At 46.8% G+C, this 18702-nt stretch overlaps 1 protein-coding gene across 2 annotated transcripts in view; it reads left to right on the top strand.

Moving 5' to 3' along the window:
* Positions 1–1206: 1206 nt before the first annotated feature.
* PRKAR1B (protein kinase cAMP-dependent type I regulatory subunit beta) overlaps positions 1207–18702 on the top strand; it is a 122520-nt gene continuing 105024 nt past the window's right edge. The window contains exons 1-2 of one of the 2 annotated variants that reach the window (XM_090024732.1): positions 1207–1322; positions 1980–2175. In XM_090024732.1, the coding sequence (XP_089880858.1) occupies positions 1987–2175 (189 nt within the window). In that variant the 5' untranslated portion in view covers positions 1207–1322; positions 1980–1986. Of the gene's footprint in view, positions 1323–1959; positions 2176–18702 lie in introns of both variants that reach the window. The other variant, XM_090024731.1, reaches the window with a different exon arrangement.

The raw sequence follows: 18702 nt of genomic DNA, 5'->3' as shown, positions 1-18702 counted from the left end.
CCTAATGTCTATGAATCTAATATTTAAATTAATATGGTACCATATCATTGATATTAGCCATGGGAGAAGCAGGATTTGTTTGGTCTGACCTGAGGAATGGTATTTTGTGCCCGAAAAGCTGGTTTAACACCTCTCCCAATATGTCATTCATGCAATAAAAGATGTTACACCAAATGTTCAAATATTCCCTTATTCCTCATGACTAACATGGCAACCCTACTAAATATTAGTGGTGTCAATGCACTTTGAGCAGGTGGTCAGGTCGGATGGGAGGGACACATAAGAACCTATGTTGAATGGTGTTGCTGAGTGGTTCTCAACCTCGTGAGACTGGAGGCACCCGTTGGAAAACGCCAGCTCTCCTTCCTCACTTGTGTTTGGACCATGGAAAAATAACAGAGCAAATTTTCTGTTGCAAAGATGGGTCAGGATGTTTTTCACGCTGTGGATACCTTTTGAAATCTCAGCGCTTGTCGCACAAATCTAGAGAAGCACCTGGCTGGAGTTACTTAACTTCTTTAGATTCGTGAGACAAGCCCCGAGGTTTCAAAAGGTATCCACAGCGTGAAAAACATCCTCTTCCCACAAGCTGTTAAAAACGTCATGGCCCTGATGTACCCAACAGTCACTTAACCCCAGTGCTCTTTCCTGCCCAGAGCAAGGAGCTGGACTCAATGACCTCATAGGTTTGTATTGTAAACCCTGGCCTTGCAAAACCGGCCCGGCCCATGCTTTTCCTCCAGGAACACTAAAAATTAGAAACGGTCAACAATTTGGCTTCTTATTTTCACTTTCCAAGTATGGTCTTAAAGTCTCAGTTCTTTGGGTACACTCTTTCCAGGCATGCTGCGTTGCTAGTGACTGTTTAAAAATCCTCGAAACGGAAGACCTTTGTTTGCAGGTAGGCGGCGTCACATAGGCGATTATCCCTTCCCACCCTTGAAATCTCTGAATCCCGTGGCACCCGGTTGAGAACCGCCGATGTCGCACAAGGTGGAGAGGACAAACTCTGGGGTACTGAGCCTGTTTTGCTTGCAGGCCAGCGCTGAACAGTGCCCAGCGGCTCACAGAGGGCGGCTGGGGCTGCACTGGGCCGCCACGAAGTGCTGCCAGGCTCCTCTTGCCACCCAGGCCGCTGCTCACCCACAGGCGAGGCTGCTGGGCGCACCAGGCCCTGCGAGCCGGACCCCCGTGGCGCCAGGGCGGCGGGGGCGGGGCCTGCGCGTGAGTGACAGCGCCGGTACTTCCTGCGGCGGCGGCGGCGGCGGCCGGAGCAGGGCAGCGGCGGCCCCCGGCAACCAGCGTCTGGGCCCCGCCGACAGGTACGTGCGGGCCCGGCCCTGGGGGATGCTCCGCGGGGATCCGCGCCTGGCCCGGCGCCAGCTGCATCCCGCAGGGACAGGCCGCGCTTCCCCGGGGACAGCATCGCCCCTCCCCGCAGCCAGCAGCCTCACTCCCTCCTCGCCATCGGCCCCCCGGCCCCCTCAGGCACAGTGCAGAGGCAGACACCGAGGGGCAGCTTTTTGTGTGGCCCCTGGGCCATCCCGCGGCCCCCCCGGCCATCCTGCCTGCCTTCCGGGGAGGTGATAGCGCGGGTCCCCCCATTGTCGTGCTTCTGTACCCCGAAGGGGCGGGCACGAGATTGGCCCTCTGACAGGTGTCGAGGGGCTCGGAGCGGGGCAGCTCGTGCGTCTTTCTGCCTAGCCGGCCCTGAGCATCTCTGGAGCTCCTCTGATCGCTCCTTCGATTTGTTTTCAGCGTCTGATCCTGAAAAGGCTCTTTTGATAGTTCCCGATGGGCATCGGATGGCCCGATTTCATGCTGAAAAGTGCCAGGATATTAAAATGGGCCGGATGGGGAGAGAGGAGATGTATGCCTTGTTTCCATACTGTCCGGTGTCTTTGACAAAACCTGGGGAAGGCTCTTCGAAATTGTTTATTGCACCATTTTCTCACCTAGGTTTGTTTTCTGTTTACAAGCCTGAAGATGGCTGCTGCTGCTGCTGCTGCTTCCTCCTGCACTGGGGAAGAAGATGAGAGCCTGAAGGGATGCGAGCTCTATGTTCAGAAACATAACATCCAGCAGATCCTGAAAGAATGTATCGTAAACCTCTGCATTGCAAAACCCGACCGGCCCATGAAGTTCCTGCGAGAACACTTTGAAAAATTAGAAAAGGTCAGTGATTGGGCTTCTTATGTTCACTTTCCAAGTGCATGAACGCAAAGGCTGGTCTTAAAGTCTCAGTTCTTTGGGTACACTTTTTCCTGGCATGCTGTGTTTCTAGTTGGTTACCATTTTAAAAAGCTCTAAAAGAAAAACCTTTGTTTGTAGACAGACGGTGTAATATAGGCAATTTTGCAGCATGCTTTTGCCTGTGATAAGGGTTCCAAATTGTCAGTGTGCTACACGGACTAATATGCTTTCTCCTGGAAGTGACTCATAGAGTTACAAACATTGGTAGTGTTACGGCCCATGTTCCCCTCCATGAGCTGACCCTATACTGGGGAGCAATTTCTCATTTCAGTATGAGAGGGTTGTCTTTGGCCTGTCCCTATTATGTTTCTAACTGTGACAGCTCCCAAGTTCTGTGCAGATACTGGAAGATTGGCAGGAGCCAATCTGCCACTTGGCTTCACCGATCCCTGCCTGTACTGGACTGTGCAAGCTCCTTCTGCAGAAGCATGCTCATAGGGACACCACTGCAGTGCACGGTAGTGTTCACAGTGTGGAGGGAAAAACAGCCTTGCTGTTCATCTGGGACCTCACTGAGGCTTGTTGGGGGCTTCCTTGGAACAAGATGGAAGAAGAGCCTGTAGAACTTCCTCTTTGGTGACAGAGCTTCCAGACAGATGCAAGAGGGAGAATTAGACTTTAAGAGCGCGCCCCCACCAGTGTGCACGTGCAGGGGTGTGCATTTCATGTGAGAACAAAATAACAGTGGTATACATTTGTGCCATTTGCTATTTGTCCATGGGAATGCCCCTACACATGTATGCTGGTGCATGGCAAAGGGACCCAGATGGGGTAGGGGAGGCTGGGGCCAGCACCTTGGCTGGCCCCAGCAGCTTTACCTGGCTTCCTGGGCCAGAGCCTGATCAGCAGCCAAAGCATGGCTCTGGCCAGCCAGGCTTTGGTTTCTGGGGGTGTGGACTGCTGTCATGTGTGCTGTGATGCTTTTTTTAGCAGCAGTTTTTTTGATGCCAGGATCTCCCAGTGTCAAAAAACCACACTGTGCTGCAGGGGTGCACCGTACTACAGGTGCAGGGGTGCACGTGCGCCGCATATGGTTTGTGGCACCTCACACAGCTTTGAGGCACAGCAGATTGCACATTTGCGCTCATGGGGACATGCCCTAAGTCCTTAACAACAGAAATCTTCAATCCCAAAAAGACTTTTGCACTTGTTTAAATTTAAACACGAGATCCTAACTAGACCACCTGCATGCTAAAAGTAAATGTGGAGATCTTGGTAGGATAAAGGTCTAATTTTCCTGAAGTTGCAACTTTGTTTAAAGTGATTTTTTTTTTTAATTATAAAAGTCTAATTTGGGGTTTAAAGTTTAAAAAAAATAGAGCAAGAAAAGTAGTAATCAATTACTGCATATACTGCTGATGTAGTGTTTGCTATATATGCACTGTATAGATTAGTGATTGTAAGTCTTTTCTGTGTCTGTAGATATACTGTACTGTTTGCATAAGATGCTGTACCCCAAACTTGAATGTCTATTTAAAAAAAACCAAACAAAACTAAACTATATGTATAATGATGGGGACATCTTATCACTGTAAAGATGTCTTAAAGGACAGGCAAAGTTGTATAACAAGGACAAGGATTATGAGTTATGTTTGTGACAAACACCTGGCTGGGGTCATTTGAACCCAGCACTCTTTTCTGCCCAGGGCAGGGGGTCAGACTCCTTGATCTAATAGGTCCCTTCCAACCCTAAAATATGTGAATCTATGAGTTTTGTACCCAGATCACAAATAAAACGCCACGTCTCAAAACACCATAATGTAAACTTTTGAAAGCCAAGCTCTATCTGCAAGTGATGAAACCTGCCTTTAGGTCTCCTGGCCAGGGGGCGCATCAACACAAGACACTACTGTGCAGTAGCAATGAGCTACTATGCACAGTAGCATTTGGGGGCAATAACTGTGGCATGATGCTACGCTGCAGTAGTAATGAACTACTGTGCAGTAGTGTCAGAGAACAATGTGCGGGGATGCTACTGTGCAATAACGCCGGTTACTGTGCAGTCATTTAGTACTTGATTATGCAAGTACTAAATGACTGCTCAGTCCGTTGTTCATGTAGACCTGGCCAGTGAGAAGATGGCAGTAAATTGCTAATTTAAAATACTGAAATAACATGTACTATTGTGGCACATTTATAATTATTTCCAGGGCTAGTAGTATGTTTCATTTTTAGTGCAGTAGCAGAGAATTAGATTCATAGATTGTAAGGCTGGAAGAGACCTTGGAAGATCTTTGGGTCCAGCCTGCTGCACCAGGGAGGAAAGACAGGGTCAGGTGACTCCAGCAAGATGTTTTCCAGTCTCCTCTTGAAGATTTCCAGGACAGGTGATTGCATCACCTCTGGAAGGAGCCTATTCCACAGTAAGTGTGAAGAAGTTTTTCCTAATGTTGAGCCTGAAACGGTCTTCCAGGAGTTTGTGGCTGTTACTCCTGGTTCTCCCCAAGGGCTCCCTGGAAAACAGTTGTTAGAGCTTCCTTATTTCTACCATATTTCTGGAGAGACTGATAGATGGTCGTTCATAGTAGAATACTGGGGAGGATGCAAACAATTTGTTGCCATACAAAGCAATGAAAACTTTCCCCCGCTCTAGAACCCAAATGGGATTAGGGGCTAGATCATCTTTTAGGTGGGAGGCCCACCTGGGATGTGGACTTCAGTTCAGTTTCATGCTAACGGTGAGAGAAGGTAGTATGTGCCCTAACCTGTAGGGAACAGTCAAGGGGTTCAGCCCCCAAAATCTAGAGATTTAGGGACATTCGTGGAAACTTACAGCTTCCAAATTCTTTTTGCTATGCAAGCATGGCTCCCATAACTAGCTGTTTCCCAAAACTTCCCTGAGAGGAAATGGGTTCATATGTCATGGAGGTGTACTTCTCATGTAGGACAAGTCTGATTAGGCCATCTTTGTTGAATTGACAGGAGGAATCGGTACCCAGGAAGAGCTGCCTTCCCAAACATGCTCAGCTCCCTGAACTCAGAGGGCCAGCAGCATACATTTGTTCCCTTCCATGCAGCTGTGTTGCCAGAGGGAGTAGAAACCTGAAGGGGTTTAAGGCCCTATACACTTCTAGCAATATAATGCCCCATAACCCTGCAATGCAGTCTGTCCCAGTACACTTGTGTACCCAGATGGGACCCTCGTGAAGTCAGTGAAAGGCACCATGTCCCCCCACTAGAGAATAGGGACTTATGTGCAAAGCTGGTGAATCTTGCATTTGACCAGTTTGTGTAGGAATGCTTTATAATTTGTAAAAGAAGAGCTGGAAGTACTTTGACACATTTTTATCCTGTTTTTTCATATCTACTATATCTGGTACTGTTATGCCAGATGTTTATACTTAATACACTTTTTACACATCCTGCTTGTTGATTTTTGAATCCAGCAATTGCCTGTTACAGTTGTTTGCCAAGACAGGCAGGTCATATGAGTTTGGTATATGCACAGTAATATGGGTGTGGCTCGTATGGGTGTTAGCATGCTGTATGCTAGCACCTCATAGGACTGATTATACAGCATTTTACCCTTCCATATGGAGAGCTAGAGAGCCAGCCCACTGAAACAATTTTTGTTGTTGTTTTCAGGGAAGTGAGTGTTTTGGACCACTTTCTAAAGACAAAGAACATCTTGTTTCCCTAGATAATGCAGTGGACTTAAATGCCAGGACATCTCTTTAGAAGTTCACTGGAACAATTTTGGGAAGATGTACAAGGCATTTTTTCAAACACTTTGAAAACTGGAACTCACAGAAAACATGTAAAGATAAACCCACGGTTCCAAAGTAATTCTTGAGAGAATTGAGCTATTGACTTCCATGGAATTACATTAGGAAAACGAAAGATATGATTTGATTTATTATGTTAATTATACATCTCTTCAAGTACAGAGTAAACTCAAGACAACATAATGCACTGAAGTAATCAGGCATAGTATGTTGTCTTGGGTTGTAGACGCTACTGGACAGACAATCCCATCAATGACAAAAAAGCACTTTTTAGCAAGGTTGGGCCCATTAGTCTAAGAGGATAACAAAGCAATACTTCCTGCACTTGATTAGAGTTTGATGTCTGAATCTACACCAGTCATTTTCTGTAAAATCTTCAGGCATGACTAAGGATAAGAAGCTGTAAGGCATTTTCTTTAAGAAAAAGAAAAATAAGCCTTACCATCCTATTAAAAAAGGCCAGAATATTGCTAGAATGCACTCTGTCCTGTAGCACTGCTATTACAATATTATCTTGATAGAAGACTCAGAAATTCAGAGCTACTTAAGTGTCTCACCCACTCTCCTCTGCAACTCTTACCTCTAAACAAGATTTTCAGCCAATTATGGGGCTAGTAGACAACAGCAGTAGATGGAACTTTTACAGGAGCCAGAGCAGACGCACAGAAGTCATTGCCAGATAAAATCAAGATGACTATTAAGCTTCCTGCATTCTAAACTAAATAAGACTTATTCTCTCAAGATAGCTTTAATACTGTACCTGAAAGCTTGCAAAGAAGAATTTTTTCAACTATCTTTTATTAGACCAACTAAAATTTGCAAGCTTTCAGGTACAAACACCCTTCATCAGGCTGAGGAAGTACTTGCAGTTGGTCTGTGCTCTTCCTGGGTGGAACAGAGCACAGACCAAGTGGATCTTCTACCCAGGAAGAGCACAGGCCAACTGCAGACGCTTCCTCAGCCTGATGTAGGTAGGGTGTTTGTACCTGAAAGCTTACAAAGAAGAATTTTTCCAACTATTTTAGTTGGTCAAAAAGAAGAGATCAGATTTATCCAAAGAACCTTGTCTGCCTATGTCTTTAGACCAACATGGCAACAATCTATATCTAATCAGTGGCACTTACAGTGCCATCAGAGTACTGATTGGATAATATTTTACCTCTGTGGAAACCTGAGTGGATGTATCATCTAGCTTGGTAACCACTCTTGAGTTAGGAATCTATGTGGCAGTATCTATTATTTGCAGAATGGAACCGCCCCCCCCCCCAGCCCTTTTATCTGTTTAACTACTGACTCATTTCTAAGTGATGCAAAGTTCTACCTAATAAACATTAAACCCATACAAGCATCAGTTGAGAAACCTCCCTTGATTTTGACAATAACCATGACATTACTTCCTTTTCCAGGAAGAGACCTCATATTCAGATTAAACCTTTTCAATTCAGTTCTTCTTGGCTCATAGCCTGCTTATGACCAATTAAACGCAAACATACCATGCATGCTTAAGATTTATAGAGCAAGTTCACACCTCTTTTGGTGCTATTATTACAGTCTGTCTCATGGCAGACTCAGTAAGGCCTCTGATTTGGACTGAGATAGCTATTTTTGCCTCAGAGGAACTGGAAGCTTTACTTTTTAATTAGTGAGTTTGTTAGTGGAAGCTGAGACTGAAGAGAGTACAACAAAACTTGTGGGAGGAACAGAAGTATGCAGATTCCCCAGATGTCCCAAGTACTCCATAACTGTGTTCAATTAACAGTCTTGGAGACAGACCTCTTCTAGATATCCACTGAAAAGACAGAAGTAGTACTGTAAACATCCATAGCTCATCTTCAGTGATTAGCTCAAGGTGCATGTCTACAGATTGAAACCACTTCCGTATTTGTAGGTTCAGCATAAATTGTAGTAATAGATAGAGCATGGACATTTTGCTGTTGGGGGTAGAAATCTCAGTGATAACTTCTGTGTCCTATTTGTGTTTGTATTTGTCCATCTAGAAATACTACTGTAGTTGCATCATTGCTGTAGAATACTGAAAAATTCCTAATGGAGATGTCAGGCAGTTCAGTCTTCATGCCAATTCACTGCCTTGATTTTCAGTTGAGAGCATCCACACAGGTTCTAGCTGAGATAAGAAACTGATGGAGGATGGGATTTTCAAGAGTTCAGCACTGGCCTAATTCTGCACTAATTCTACAGTGACTACACTGATTCCTCCAGCTGTTTGTGGCTTATCTGTTGCCTTCTTAAGTTGTTTTGTTTTTGATAGATGGTTTTGACGACACAATATTTCCTTTTCATTTCAGTCAAACTGTTAGGTACAGACAACCAAAAGATTCCACACCTTTCTTCTGTGAGACAGGGGGGTGGAAAAAATTAGGGTATGTCTGATTGTTGTCATTTTGTTGGTCTAAGCATCCTGAGACCCACTGAAAACTTTTAAGAAGGGCTGCTGTTGCTCTTTTACTCAAGGGTACTACTAGACTTCCTAAATTACTTATTCTCTTTTAGTATAACAGATACTTTCAGGGAAGTCTGGATGTGGCTGTTGAATACGTCTCAATCTATCCATAATAATCACTCTAAGTGAAGTGCATGGCTGGATCCAGGCCTTCAGGCATGTGCAGCCTTTGTACACTACAGACCTCTTCGCAGTGGCACATACTGCGTGCCCGGCATGTTAAAATGTGTTGCACAGAAATCTCAGTAGCAAAAAAATCCCTCACGAAAAAGGTGGCATGGCACATGCCACAGGAATGTGTGCTGGCAAACATGGAGGCTCAGTCTTCTAGAGAGATCCTCTGGCTGCTGGCCGGAGCATATCCCCTCCTTTAGTTCTGCCTTGGCTTCTCTAGCACACCAGGAGCTGGGAGAAGCAGAGAAAGGGCAGCTTGCCCGACATAAAAGCACATATGCAAGGGTGAGCACAGCAGCAAAAAGTAGTTGTCATAGGGTACCATCGCCAGGGGTGGCTGTAAGTCCCTGGAGACCAAAAAAAATTTCTTGCATCCTGCTCTACAAGCAGTCTGCCCTGTTCTTGTCCTCCACGCCTTGTTGTTAATGGTTCTAAACAATGAGGGGGGGTGCCCTGGTCTTGTTACAGTGACCACCAGGATTGTGGCCAAGGCCTTATGGACAAAATTGTGTGGCTCTGTTCCACTCCTACACCATGCCCCAAGCCTTGTATATGACATCGTCATTGATGGTCTACCAGTTGCTTATGCAGCCCTTCTCTGGACCTTCTGATCCCTTGGCGCCTCAGCCTCACTCTGGGCCCTCAGACCCTTTGGTCTCTCTGCACAGCCCCTTCCTGGTCTGCCCAACCCCTCAATTTCCCTCTTGGGTTGCCAGACCCCGAAGCCTCTTCTCCAGTCCCTCTATGGGCCCTCAGAGCCCTTGGTCTCACACAATCACTCCCTGGGCTCCCATCCCCTTGTTCTCTCATCCTGGAGCCTTCTGGTCCTTGATTTTCACTACTGCTCTCCAGGCCCTCAGACCCGTCCAGTCTCAACTATTCTTGGCCCCCTATTTGGGCTGCTATACCCTCCTGGTCCCACTTTTTCCTGGCCCCTTGCAGTCCTACTCTTCCCTGGTCCCTTTCTGGGCCCCGCACCTGCATGGTCTTGGTCTTCACTGGTGTCTCTTTGGGGCTCTGGACCCCCATGGCCTTGGTCTCCCTGCTCAGTGCTTTTCTGTCAGGACGTGCTCCCCTAGCCTTCCCCCTCCACAGGATAACCCACAAGGCAATGGGAGCCAAGTCTCTCTGGTGCCCCATACTTGCCTTTCCCTGGGTTGGCTCATGTGTGGCATTTCATAGTGGCTGCTCTGCCACAGGTAGCCCCAACACTAACCAGCCCCAGTAGGGTGCAATTTCAGGTCTTACCCAGAACCAGTGTGTTCAGGCCTTCCTGATCTTACTCATCCCTTACTGGGCTCCCCCTGGATACCCTACATCCCTCCTGGGCTGCCAGCCTGTGGGCCCTCCATTTCTGCCCCCTGGCTCTCAGACCCCTTTTGTTGATCCCTCCTCCTTGGATGCCCTAGCATCAGCCATCACCATTTTGGGTGGCATGCTCTTTGACCTCTTCCTCTTGGTTGTGGCCACACAAGGGCCTTTGGCCTCTCCTGGGCCTTGACCCTGCCTCAGGCCAACTGAGAACTTCAGACTCTTCCAGCTCCAGCAGTCTCTGCTGTGGTTAATTGCAACCTTGAGCCCCTCCTGGGCCCTGGCCCCACACAGGCCAGTTGAGAGTCCCAGGGTCAGTCCTTTGGCTGTCAGCCCTCTCTTCTCTGTCTGTCTGCCCGCCCTCTTGGGCCCCTCCATTAGTCACTCACTCTCTCTGAGCTCACCTGGAACCCTCCATAGGTCTTCCGTAGCTCCTTTCTTCTCTGGGCTCATCTGGACCCCTCAATAGTCACTCACTGGGTTCAGCCAGATCCTTCAATAGGTCTCTTAACTACTCAGCCCCTCTCTCAGATCTCACCTGGCACTTCAATAGACCCAAAGGCATCCAACTGCCCTACTTCTGAGGGCTCCAGACCACACACTGGGTCCCCAGGAACCTCCTCCATCCCCTTAGTTCCTACCCAAACCTCCAGATGTTATTCTTCTTGCTGGCACTCAGGTGCTGCACCTGAATGGAAGAGGCAGTGTCTCTCCACCAGATGTCAAGATGTTACTGCCAGCCCTACTCTCAGGATCTGGGTTTATACCCTGCCTAAGCCCAGCCCTCCACCAATCAGGTGACTCCCCTCATCAGGACTAGGCTCACCTGTAGGCTCCCTGGGTTAGCTGGCTCCATAATTGGCCCTGACCCTCACCTGCCAGTGACCTCTTAAAATGGCAGGCACCCCAAGTGCCAGAGTAGTAGCATGAATCTGCTTCCAGGTTTGTTTTTTTAATGAAATAGGCACTGCCATCTGCTTTTAAGTAAAGTTGGAGGAAAGTGGAGGGGATAGATGTGTAAAATATGAGGTAAGGTAAGAGGAAAAGAGTAAAAGATATGGAGGAGGTGCTGCCAAGCCACACTATGAAGTCCAAGCTGAGTACTTGTGATTCCCTTCCTACCTCTATCAAGTCTACAGGAACACTGCTCAGCTATCGGCATTGCAAGCTGAGAAGGCTTACTGGCCATCATGTTTCTTTAAAAAATAAAATAAATCTTGATTTCAAAAGAAAAATCCTGAAGATACATGCCATCCATTTTGTAAGCTTTGGCAGGTTTGAGTAGGTATTTTTAAAGAAAAGTTTACCACAAAAGCTTGTGAGCTAAATAGCTTGCAGCCTTATAGCAGACTCTTGTGATCATAACTTGCAATCTTTCAGGGTAAATATTAATAAAAATATTGATAAAAATTGGTTGTGAATGAGTCTGCTCTGCTCTTCCCTGCTTTCCCATCTCTCTCTCTGCATGCTCTGGACTCTTTTGATTCAACCCCCAATTCCCTTTAGAATACCCAACTCTCTTTTTGAATTACCCTCTTTGTTTTCTGATCCCTCCCCTATCATTATGTCTCCTTTCCTTCATTTATGTTTCCAGTCTACCTTACTTCACACCTTGCTGCTCTAAATCCTTTCTTAGGACAGAAGTCACACACAAACCAATTTAAGTGATCAGAAACTGGTTTAAACCTGTAACAGCACATGAGTTCAGTGCACATAAACCAATTTAAAAATAGCTGAAACCAGTTCACGATAAACTGGGCTGAATGTAGTATCAGATTTAATTGATTAAGGTTAAACCAATTAATGGAACTTGTGTCCCAGACCCCTTCCTGGTTTAAGTTAAATCAGAGTCCTCCAGCATCCCAGCATGCTCTGCAGCCCTTGGCTGGACTGTCTTTTCCAGCCAAGCAGTGTTGGCCGTGTCCCTCTCCTCCCTAACTGGAACGCTATTGCTGCTCCGGCTGGCTGAGAAAGATGTGGGGGTGGGAAACCCTGTTCTGGAGCGTTGCCAGGTCTGCCTGGCAAGGGGGAAGTAGCCCTTGCCAAGCATCTCCAGCCTTCCACTCCCCTTGCTGCTCCAGTGGCAGGAGCAGGGTGGGACCAGACCCTGGTAGCCTGAGCGGAAGTGGAGGTGGGTGGGGAGAGGGGGCAGTGCAGGCACCAATAGGCTCCATTTGTGCACTTGCGGCCATATACCTGGGGCCGCTGAGGCCAGGCGCCAGTAGCCTGAGGGGAAGCGGTGGGGTGGGGGGAGGTAATCCTCCCATTGCAGGCAGCAGTGGTATGGGCACCGACATAGCAGCCTGGGCTGAGTCCCTCTGAGGAGTGGCTAGCTGGCCATAGGGAGGAGGGGGATGTGACCTGGTTGCAAGGGGCAGGGGAGCTGTGGTTCGTTACAGAGCCTGACTCCCCGCTGCTTCCTGCTATAGTAGCATGGCCTGGGCTAAGGTGTCCCCAGGGTGCGGGAGTCAGCACCTGCCACTTCCCACCTTGAGCCCTGTGGGGGGCCACAGTTTGCAGGTGGGTTGCAGCTGCAGTGTGGCTCTCTGACCCCTACCTCTCCCAGTGGCAGTGGAGTGAGCTATCGTGGCAGGTGGAGGTGAAGCACCTATCACCCGCTACTTGTTTGTGGTGGTGCTGGGCGCTTTGGGTGGGCTCCTGCAGGTCAGGGGTGTGGGTAGCGGTGGGGGGAGGCAATAGACTATCACAGCCCAGTCTGATCCAGCCCAGCCCTGCGGCCTAGGAGTACAGTCCAGTCCAGCCTGGCCCCGCGGCCCAGGGGAGTGAGGAGTGACTGGCCTGTGGCAGCCTGCCCCGAATGCCCAGCACTGTTGTGAGCGGGCAGCAGGTGACAGGTGCCTCACCTGCCCACTGTGATGGTTTGCTGTGCCGCTGCCAGCAGGAGGGTGGGGGTGGGCTGCCGTGGGCCAGTTACTGCCTACACCCCTGGGCTGTGGGGAGGGCCAGACTGGGCTGGACCAGGCTGTGGCGGTCCATTGTCTTTCCCTGCTGCTGCCCATGCCGTTGGCTCGCAGCAGCCCACCCCAGGTGCCTGGTGCCACCACAAGCGGGTGGTGGGTGACAAGTGCTTCACCTCTGCGTTCCATGATGGTTTGCTCTGCCACTGCCACTGGGAGAAGGTGGGGGTGGAGAGCTGCGCTGCAGTTGCAGCTGTTCTGCAAACCATTGCCCTCACATGGGGCTGGAGGCAGGAGGCGGTGGGTGCTGATCCCCACCCCCTATAGCTGCCCTAGCCCAGGCCATGCTGCCACAGAGCAGGAGGCAGCAGTGAGTCAGGCTCTGTAACTAGCCCTGGCTTCCCCACCTCCGCAGCCAGGTCACATCCCCGCTCCCTGTTCTTTCCTTATGGCCGGCTGGCTGCTCCTTGGAGGGACTTGGCCCAGGGAGCTGTGTTGGTCCCTGTGCCACTGCTGGCTGCAATGGGGGCATTAAATTTCCCCCATCCTCTCAGGCTACTGGTGTCTAGCTGCTGCAGTCCCAGGTGAACGAGCAGAGCCTATTGGTGTCTACCACCCACCCTGCAATGGGGGGACTAAACCCCCCCAGGCTACTGGGGTCTGGCCCCACCCCAGCTCTTGCTGCCAGCCAGTGAGTGCGTGGGGGGACCCCGATGAGGGCTGCTTCCCCCCTCCCCCTCCAGGCAGACCACAGCTGGGGTCTCTGCAGGCCAGGGTTGGGGTTTAAACCCCTCCCCAATTGTACTCAGGCCTGCCAGGGCCTGGCCATGCCCCTTCCCTCAGTTTAGTTTCTCTCCAGCTGAGGGCTCGTTCTGGCACCCCCTGGCTTCTGGCTTGAGCCACTACAGGCATGTGGCTGCATTTCTGGAGTCAAACGTGAATGTCTGTTCACTTGTTTCTTGGTTCAATCTGCGCAGGTTAGACTGACCTGCAAAGACTGGATCAGTTCAGCCTCCAGCTTTTTTACTGTCTCTCCCTAGCCTTAGACTTCACTTCATCTACAAGTCCAGTTAACCCCAGTCCACCTGCTCCATGACGCGAAGGAGAGAAGGCAGGACAAAACTGAACACAGTTTGAGTAACACAAGGTGTTCTTAACTTCCCCACTTGCCCAGTCAGTCATTTCTTTTTTTAATTACTTTTTCACTTGGCATTATCTACAGTACATGAAAAACAAGACTTTGATTTTACGGCTTGATGAGTTGCCAGTAAATAATACCAGTGACTTAACTTTTCATTTCTAGACATCATTCTTCTTCTTTCAATTCCCCATTTATTACCCTTCTCTTTTAAGCAGTATCATTTGCTACTTTGCAGTCAGAAAAAGACGAGCAAGGAAATTTAGCAGTTGAGTTTTCAGGATGCCAGTTCAATTTGCACAGAGCCACCAGATCAGAAACGCATCTTTCTGGTGCCTCTGTCATTTAGAAAGTGCTAAATGACAGCACTTCATTGGAGATCACCGAGGTGTCATGGAACATGGATAAACAGGCTGAGGAGCAACATCACAAGTTGGAGGCTTTGAGGCTTCAGTGTGATGAATCAGAATGACTAGTTGTTTATTTCTATGCTCTAAGGGCTAATTTTTGCTGCTGTCCTTCCTGTGTGAGTAAGCCCAGTGAGTTCAGTGGGAGTTATTTGTGCATTAAGATTCTGTCCAGTAAAAAGTAGGGTAATAAGGAAACAGCTGTGGATTTGGCATTGTACAGCCAATGATTTGTAGCAAAGCTCAGAAAATTTGCCCAGTAGCCTGAATGCTGTTGAAGAGCACAGCAAAATATATTTGCAGTGATTTTCATCTCGGATACCAGATGTAAATACAAAAGCTGTGACTTGGCTAGCATTTGAAAAAGCAAAATCTATGGCAGGGGTGGTCAAAATGTGGCCTGTGGGGCCCCTAAAAAATTTAGAAAATTAATATTTATCTGCCCCCGGCTGCCTGTCAGGTGGCCCTTGATGGCTTGCCAAAACTCTGCCCGAAATAATTGCCTGCCCCTGATCTGTGGCTAGTCTTCCCTCTGTTTGGTTTACATGGACATGTAAGCACTGGAAATATGTTCTGTAGTTTATAACATAGCTTTCCTAGTTCATGGTAAAGTATATGGGATTGCATGAAATTAAGGGTGTTGGGGGGCAGATAATTTATTCATGACAAACGTAACTACTATAGGACTGCACTCAGCTAAGCGGTAGAGCTGCCATCAGGCCCTGGCTCTACTCACCCATGGCTCCCTTGTCTGCTTTGTCACTTCCTCTTCCTTTGCTCCCGGTCCCCTGGGGTTTCTGGAAGCTGCAGTCTAAACTACAGTCAGCATAGTTCTCTATCAGCCATCATTTTTCTTACGTCTGCTTTTTATACATTTTGATTATTAATGGTGAAAATTTTTTTTGTCGGTCTGTGAGTGTGAGGTGAAATCAATGTTTATCAAGGTTTACTGATTAAAGAAGTCATAGTCTGCCACGCCTAGGTATATGCAGTTAAATATATATGATGTACTAGATTAATATATACAGTACATTATATGCAGTATAGGTCAGAGGTGGTAAAGGACTGAGATTTTGCAAGGCATTGAAAGAAGACAAGACATTTTAATGGGATAGTAAGAGGTAAAAGGAAGCAAGTGAAAGAATTAAAAAAAAATGAGCGTGATGTCATCAGAGCCACAGATAAAAAGAAGGAGTTTTTGGTAACAGTATTTTTGCCTAGATTGGAAGTTAGGAGTTGGAAAGTGGCCAGGGAAGAGGTCATTGTAAAACCCAAAGCAGCAAATACTTAAGAAATGGATAAGGGCATTGTTGGAAAGGATGGATACTAAAAGAAATATTTTAGAGATACCATAGAAGAAGGAAGGACAGCATTTGACATCACGGACGGAGGTGGAGCAGTAGTTTAAGATTACACTGAGGTTAGAAACCTGTATGATGGGTTAGGCGGTGGAGTCATCCAGGATGACGATGAAAGGACTGGAAGGGATGATGAGAAGCTTAGGTTCTCCCTGTTGCAATGGAGACGGCAGTGGGACGCCCCTGAGGAGGTTGCGGAGATGTGAAAAACTCTGTGAAGTTGGAGTAATAGCGGGAGAGAACTCCTCATCTCCCATTGACTTTGGTGAGCTGGGAATTAGTCAGTCCTGCCCTTCAAGCAAGGTTTGATCTAATAAATCCTTGGAGTTTTAATCTTTATAAATCTCCGTGTCGTCTCCTGCCATGAGTGGACAGTAATGAAAACTAAATTATTTTCTCTTTCCAGAAGTGATTTCCTGTGGTCGGTATAAGGAAGGCTGCTCCATCATTAACAATGCTATAACTTTTCTGTGGAATAAATATCATCTCTAGGGTTGTTCAACAGGAGGCTTTTACGAAAAGTTAGCTTGTAAATAAAAGACAGTATTTCAGTGAGAGTGCATCTTCGGTTTTGATTATAGGACGCAATGAATAAGTTGTCAGGAGCAGAGTGGAGGGCGTTCAGTGATACCTAATGGCTGACTTTGCTTTTACGCCTTCCTACAGTGTTGTTGTAAAGCTGTACAACAATTTGGAGCCCTGAGAAGTGCTCCAGCTCTTTGTCTTCCTCAGACAGTAACAGGGCAGGAAAGCAGGGATAGGAAGAGGAACTGCTGCAAATGAATTTCTCTTTGGAAGTACACCAGCTCCGAGAAGAGAGAGCATATGGGTCAGGAAACATACTCTTGTACTGTTGTACAAAAGGAAGGGGCTAACTTAGAAACTCGTTCGGCATGGTGACCACATCGCTTGCAATGTTTAGGCTCCAGCCTTATGAAAACACTAATTAAGGAACGAAATTCATAGTTTCATAGTTTGTAGGGTCAGAAGGGACCTGAACAGATCATCAAGTCTGACTCCCTGCCTTGGCAGGAAAAAGTACTGGGGTCAAATGACCCAGTGCTTTTTGAGGTCAGCATGCTAAATTCCTGCGCATCACACTCCAGACTTTCCAAGTGCAAGTTCTGTAACCAAAGTCACATGCAGACATCCTTGTATCTGGGGTTGTTTTTTTTTTCAGGCACATTCCAGGCACATGTGAACTTTTTTGTTCTTTTTTCTAATTTTTGGCCCTTGTTCCCCATCCAGTGGAGTCCTCTAGAGTGCTCCAAGTTCACAGTCCCAGTCCCCCCGAAATGACTGGGGAGACTTCTTAGGACAACCCCAATTTTAGTGGTCATTGATTAGTCCCAGACTGATTTGTTAGCAGCAGGATGAGACTCTTTTGGTATACAGTAGCCTGCATCATTGTAAGATACCGACATAGGTTTGTAACTTTTGGGTGTATAGATGTGACATTACTGTAGTGATAAATGTAGAGATTTTACGCCCAAGTCTTCTTTCGTGGTAATGTAAAACAAGAGTAGCTGCCCTGAGTCCAGGACAGTTAGGATCATAAAAAGAGAAAAGAATATACTCGGGATTGGATCTGATCAGATATTACGAGATATTATGCAACGGGCTCATCCATGTGCCTGTTTTCTCAGTAGCGTGTCCTTGTCAACTGAATCGGGAAATACGGTTTCTCTGCGGTTGTGAATTACCCGTGCCATTCCAGCGGAGAGTGAGATCGCTTGTTGTCATGACGACAAAAGAATAGTGAGGTGTTTACTGGAAAGTGAGTTCTGCACAAGCATTCGCATCCAGCTAGATCTGATGATGTTTGAAGAACTAATCTTAAGAGAGTCTATTCTTCCTCCAAAATATTTCCTCTGTTTCTGCAGTGTTTACCCTAGGATATATGGAAGATGGCTTTTTGAGAGCACAGCCCGGGACACAGTGTATGCTTTTGTTTTCAAAAGGCACTCCCGAGTTCAGTAATGGAAATCATATCTAGAGTACAAATAGCAGCATATGGAAAAACCAGTCAACTGTCGGCTGTTTGTATAAAGAGAGTTTGTAGCAAAGAGACTTCTTTATAAAATGAACCATATGGTAACTTACTTTTATCATTCTTTAATGTATTTTTATTTTAAAAGGGGTTTGAGCGGTGTGTGAATTGTGATATTATTTTACTCCTTGAGCTTTTCACTTTTTATAAAACTGTATTGGAGCAGAGGAGGTATTATTAATTCTCTGCAAAAGCCTGTGGTAGGGTATATATTTAAAAAGTAAAGTATGTGTACGCTATCAGTATGTTGCAGACTATTTTCTGTAGCTATTTATGTTTTGTATAAAGAGTTATATGTGCAAAATAGTATGATGTAATTTTGTATTTGTAGCTTTAGTAGCATGTTTTTGATTATACTTAATAAGGTCTTCACTATTCAGAATATTATTTTAGAATGCATATGGGTTTTTAGCTTTTTGCAGTCTAGTATCTGAAGGAATTGCATTGAGATGTGGCTGAATAAAAGAGTAGTTCTATGTGAACAGACTACTATACTACGGGAGAAATTCTGGAGTTAAAAATCTGGGGTGGATTACTGATATTTGAAATTCTGCAGATAGTTATCTGTCTGATGTTAGTAAGCCAGTATTAACTGCAATTATCAGTGTGCCTGTTTTGGACATTGGTGTCAGTGCATGCTTAGACCTAAGGGGCTGGGTGCAGCCAGTTACCTGCAGCTTGCATTGTGGGGAGGAAATTGGTGAGACTATTTTTGTAGGGCTCATACTTCCAAGAGTGCAAAGAAAACTAGGCTAGATATACTTGATGTTTCGCATTCTTAATATTTTGAACTGAAAGTGAGACGTTTTAGTAGCATGGAGCTCTTTATTTCACAATGAGCTGAATACTCCTGCAAGGTCAGTTTTATTTTGTATTTGTACAGTACTGAGCACAATTGGGTTCCAGT

Source organism: Crocodylus siamensis, chromosome 12 (genome assembly GCF_052110815.1).
Source record: "Crocodylus siamensis isolate JL-2025a chromosome 12, ASM5211081v1, whole genome shotgun sequence".
Taxonomy (NCBI): Eukaryota; Metazoa; Chordata; order Crocodylia; family Crocodylidae; genus Crocodylus; species Crocodylus siamensis.
This window is presented reverse-complemented; position numbering and strand designations above follow the sequence as displayed.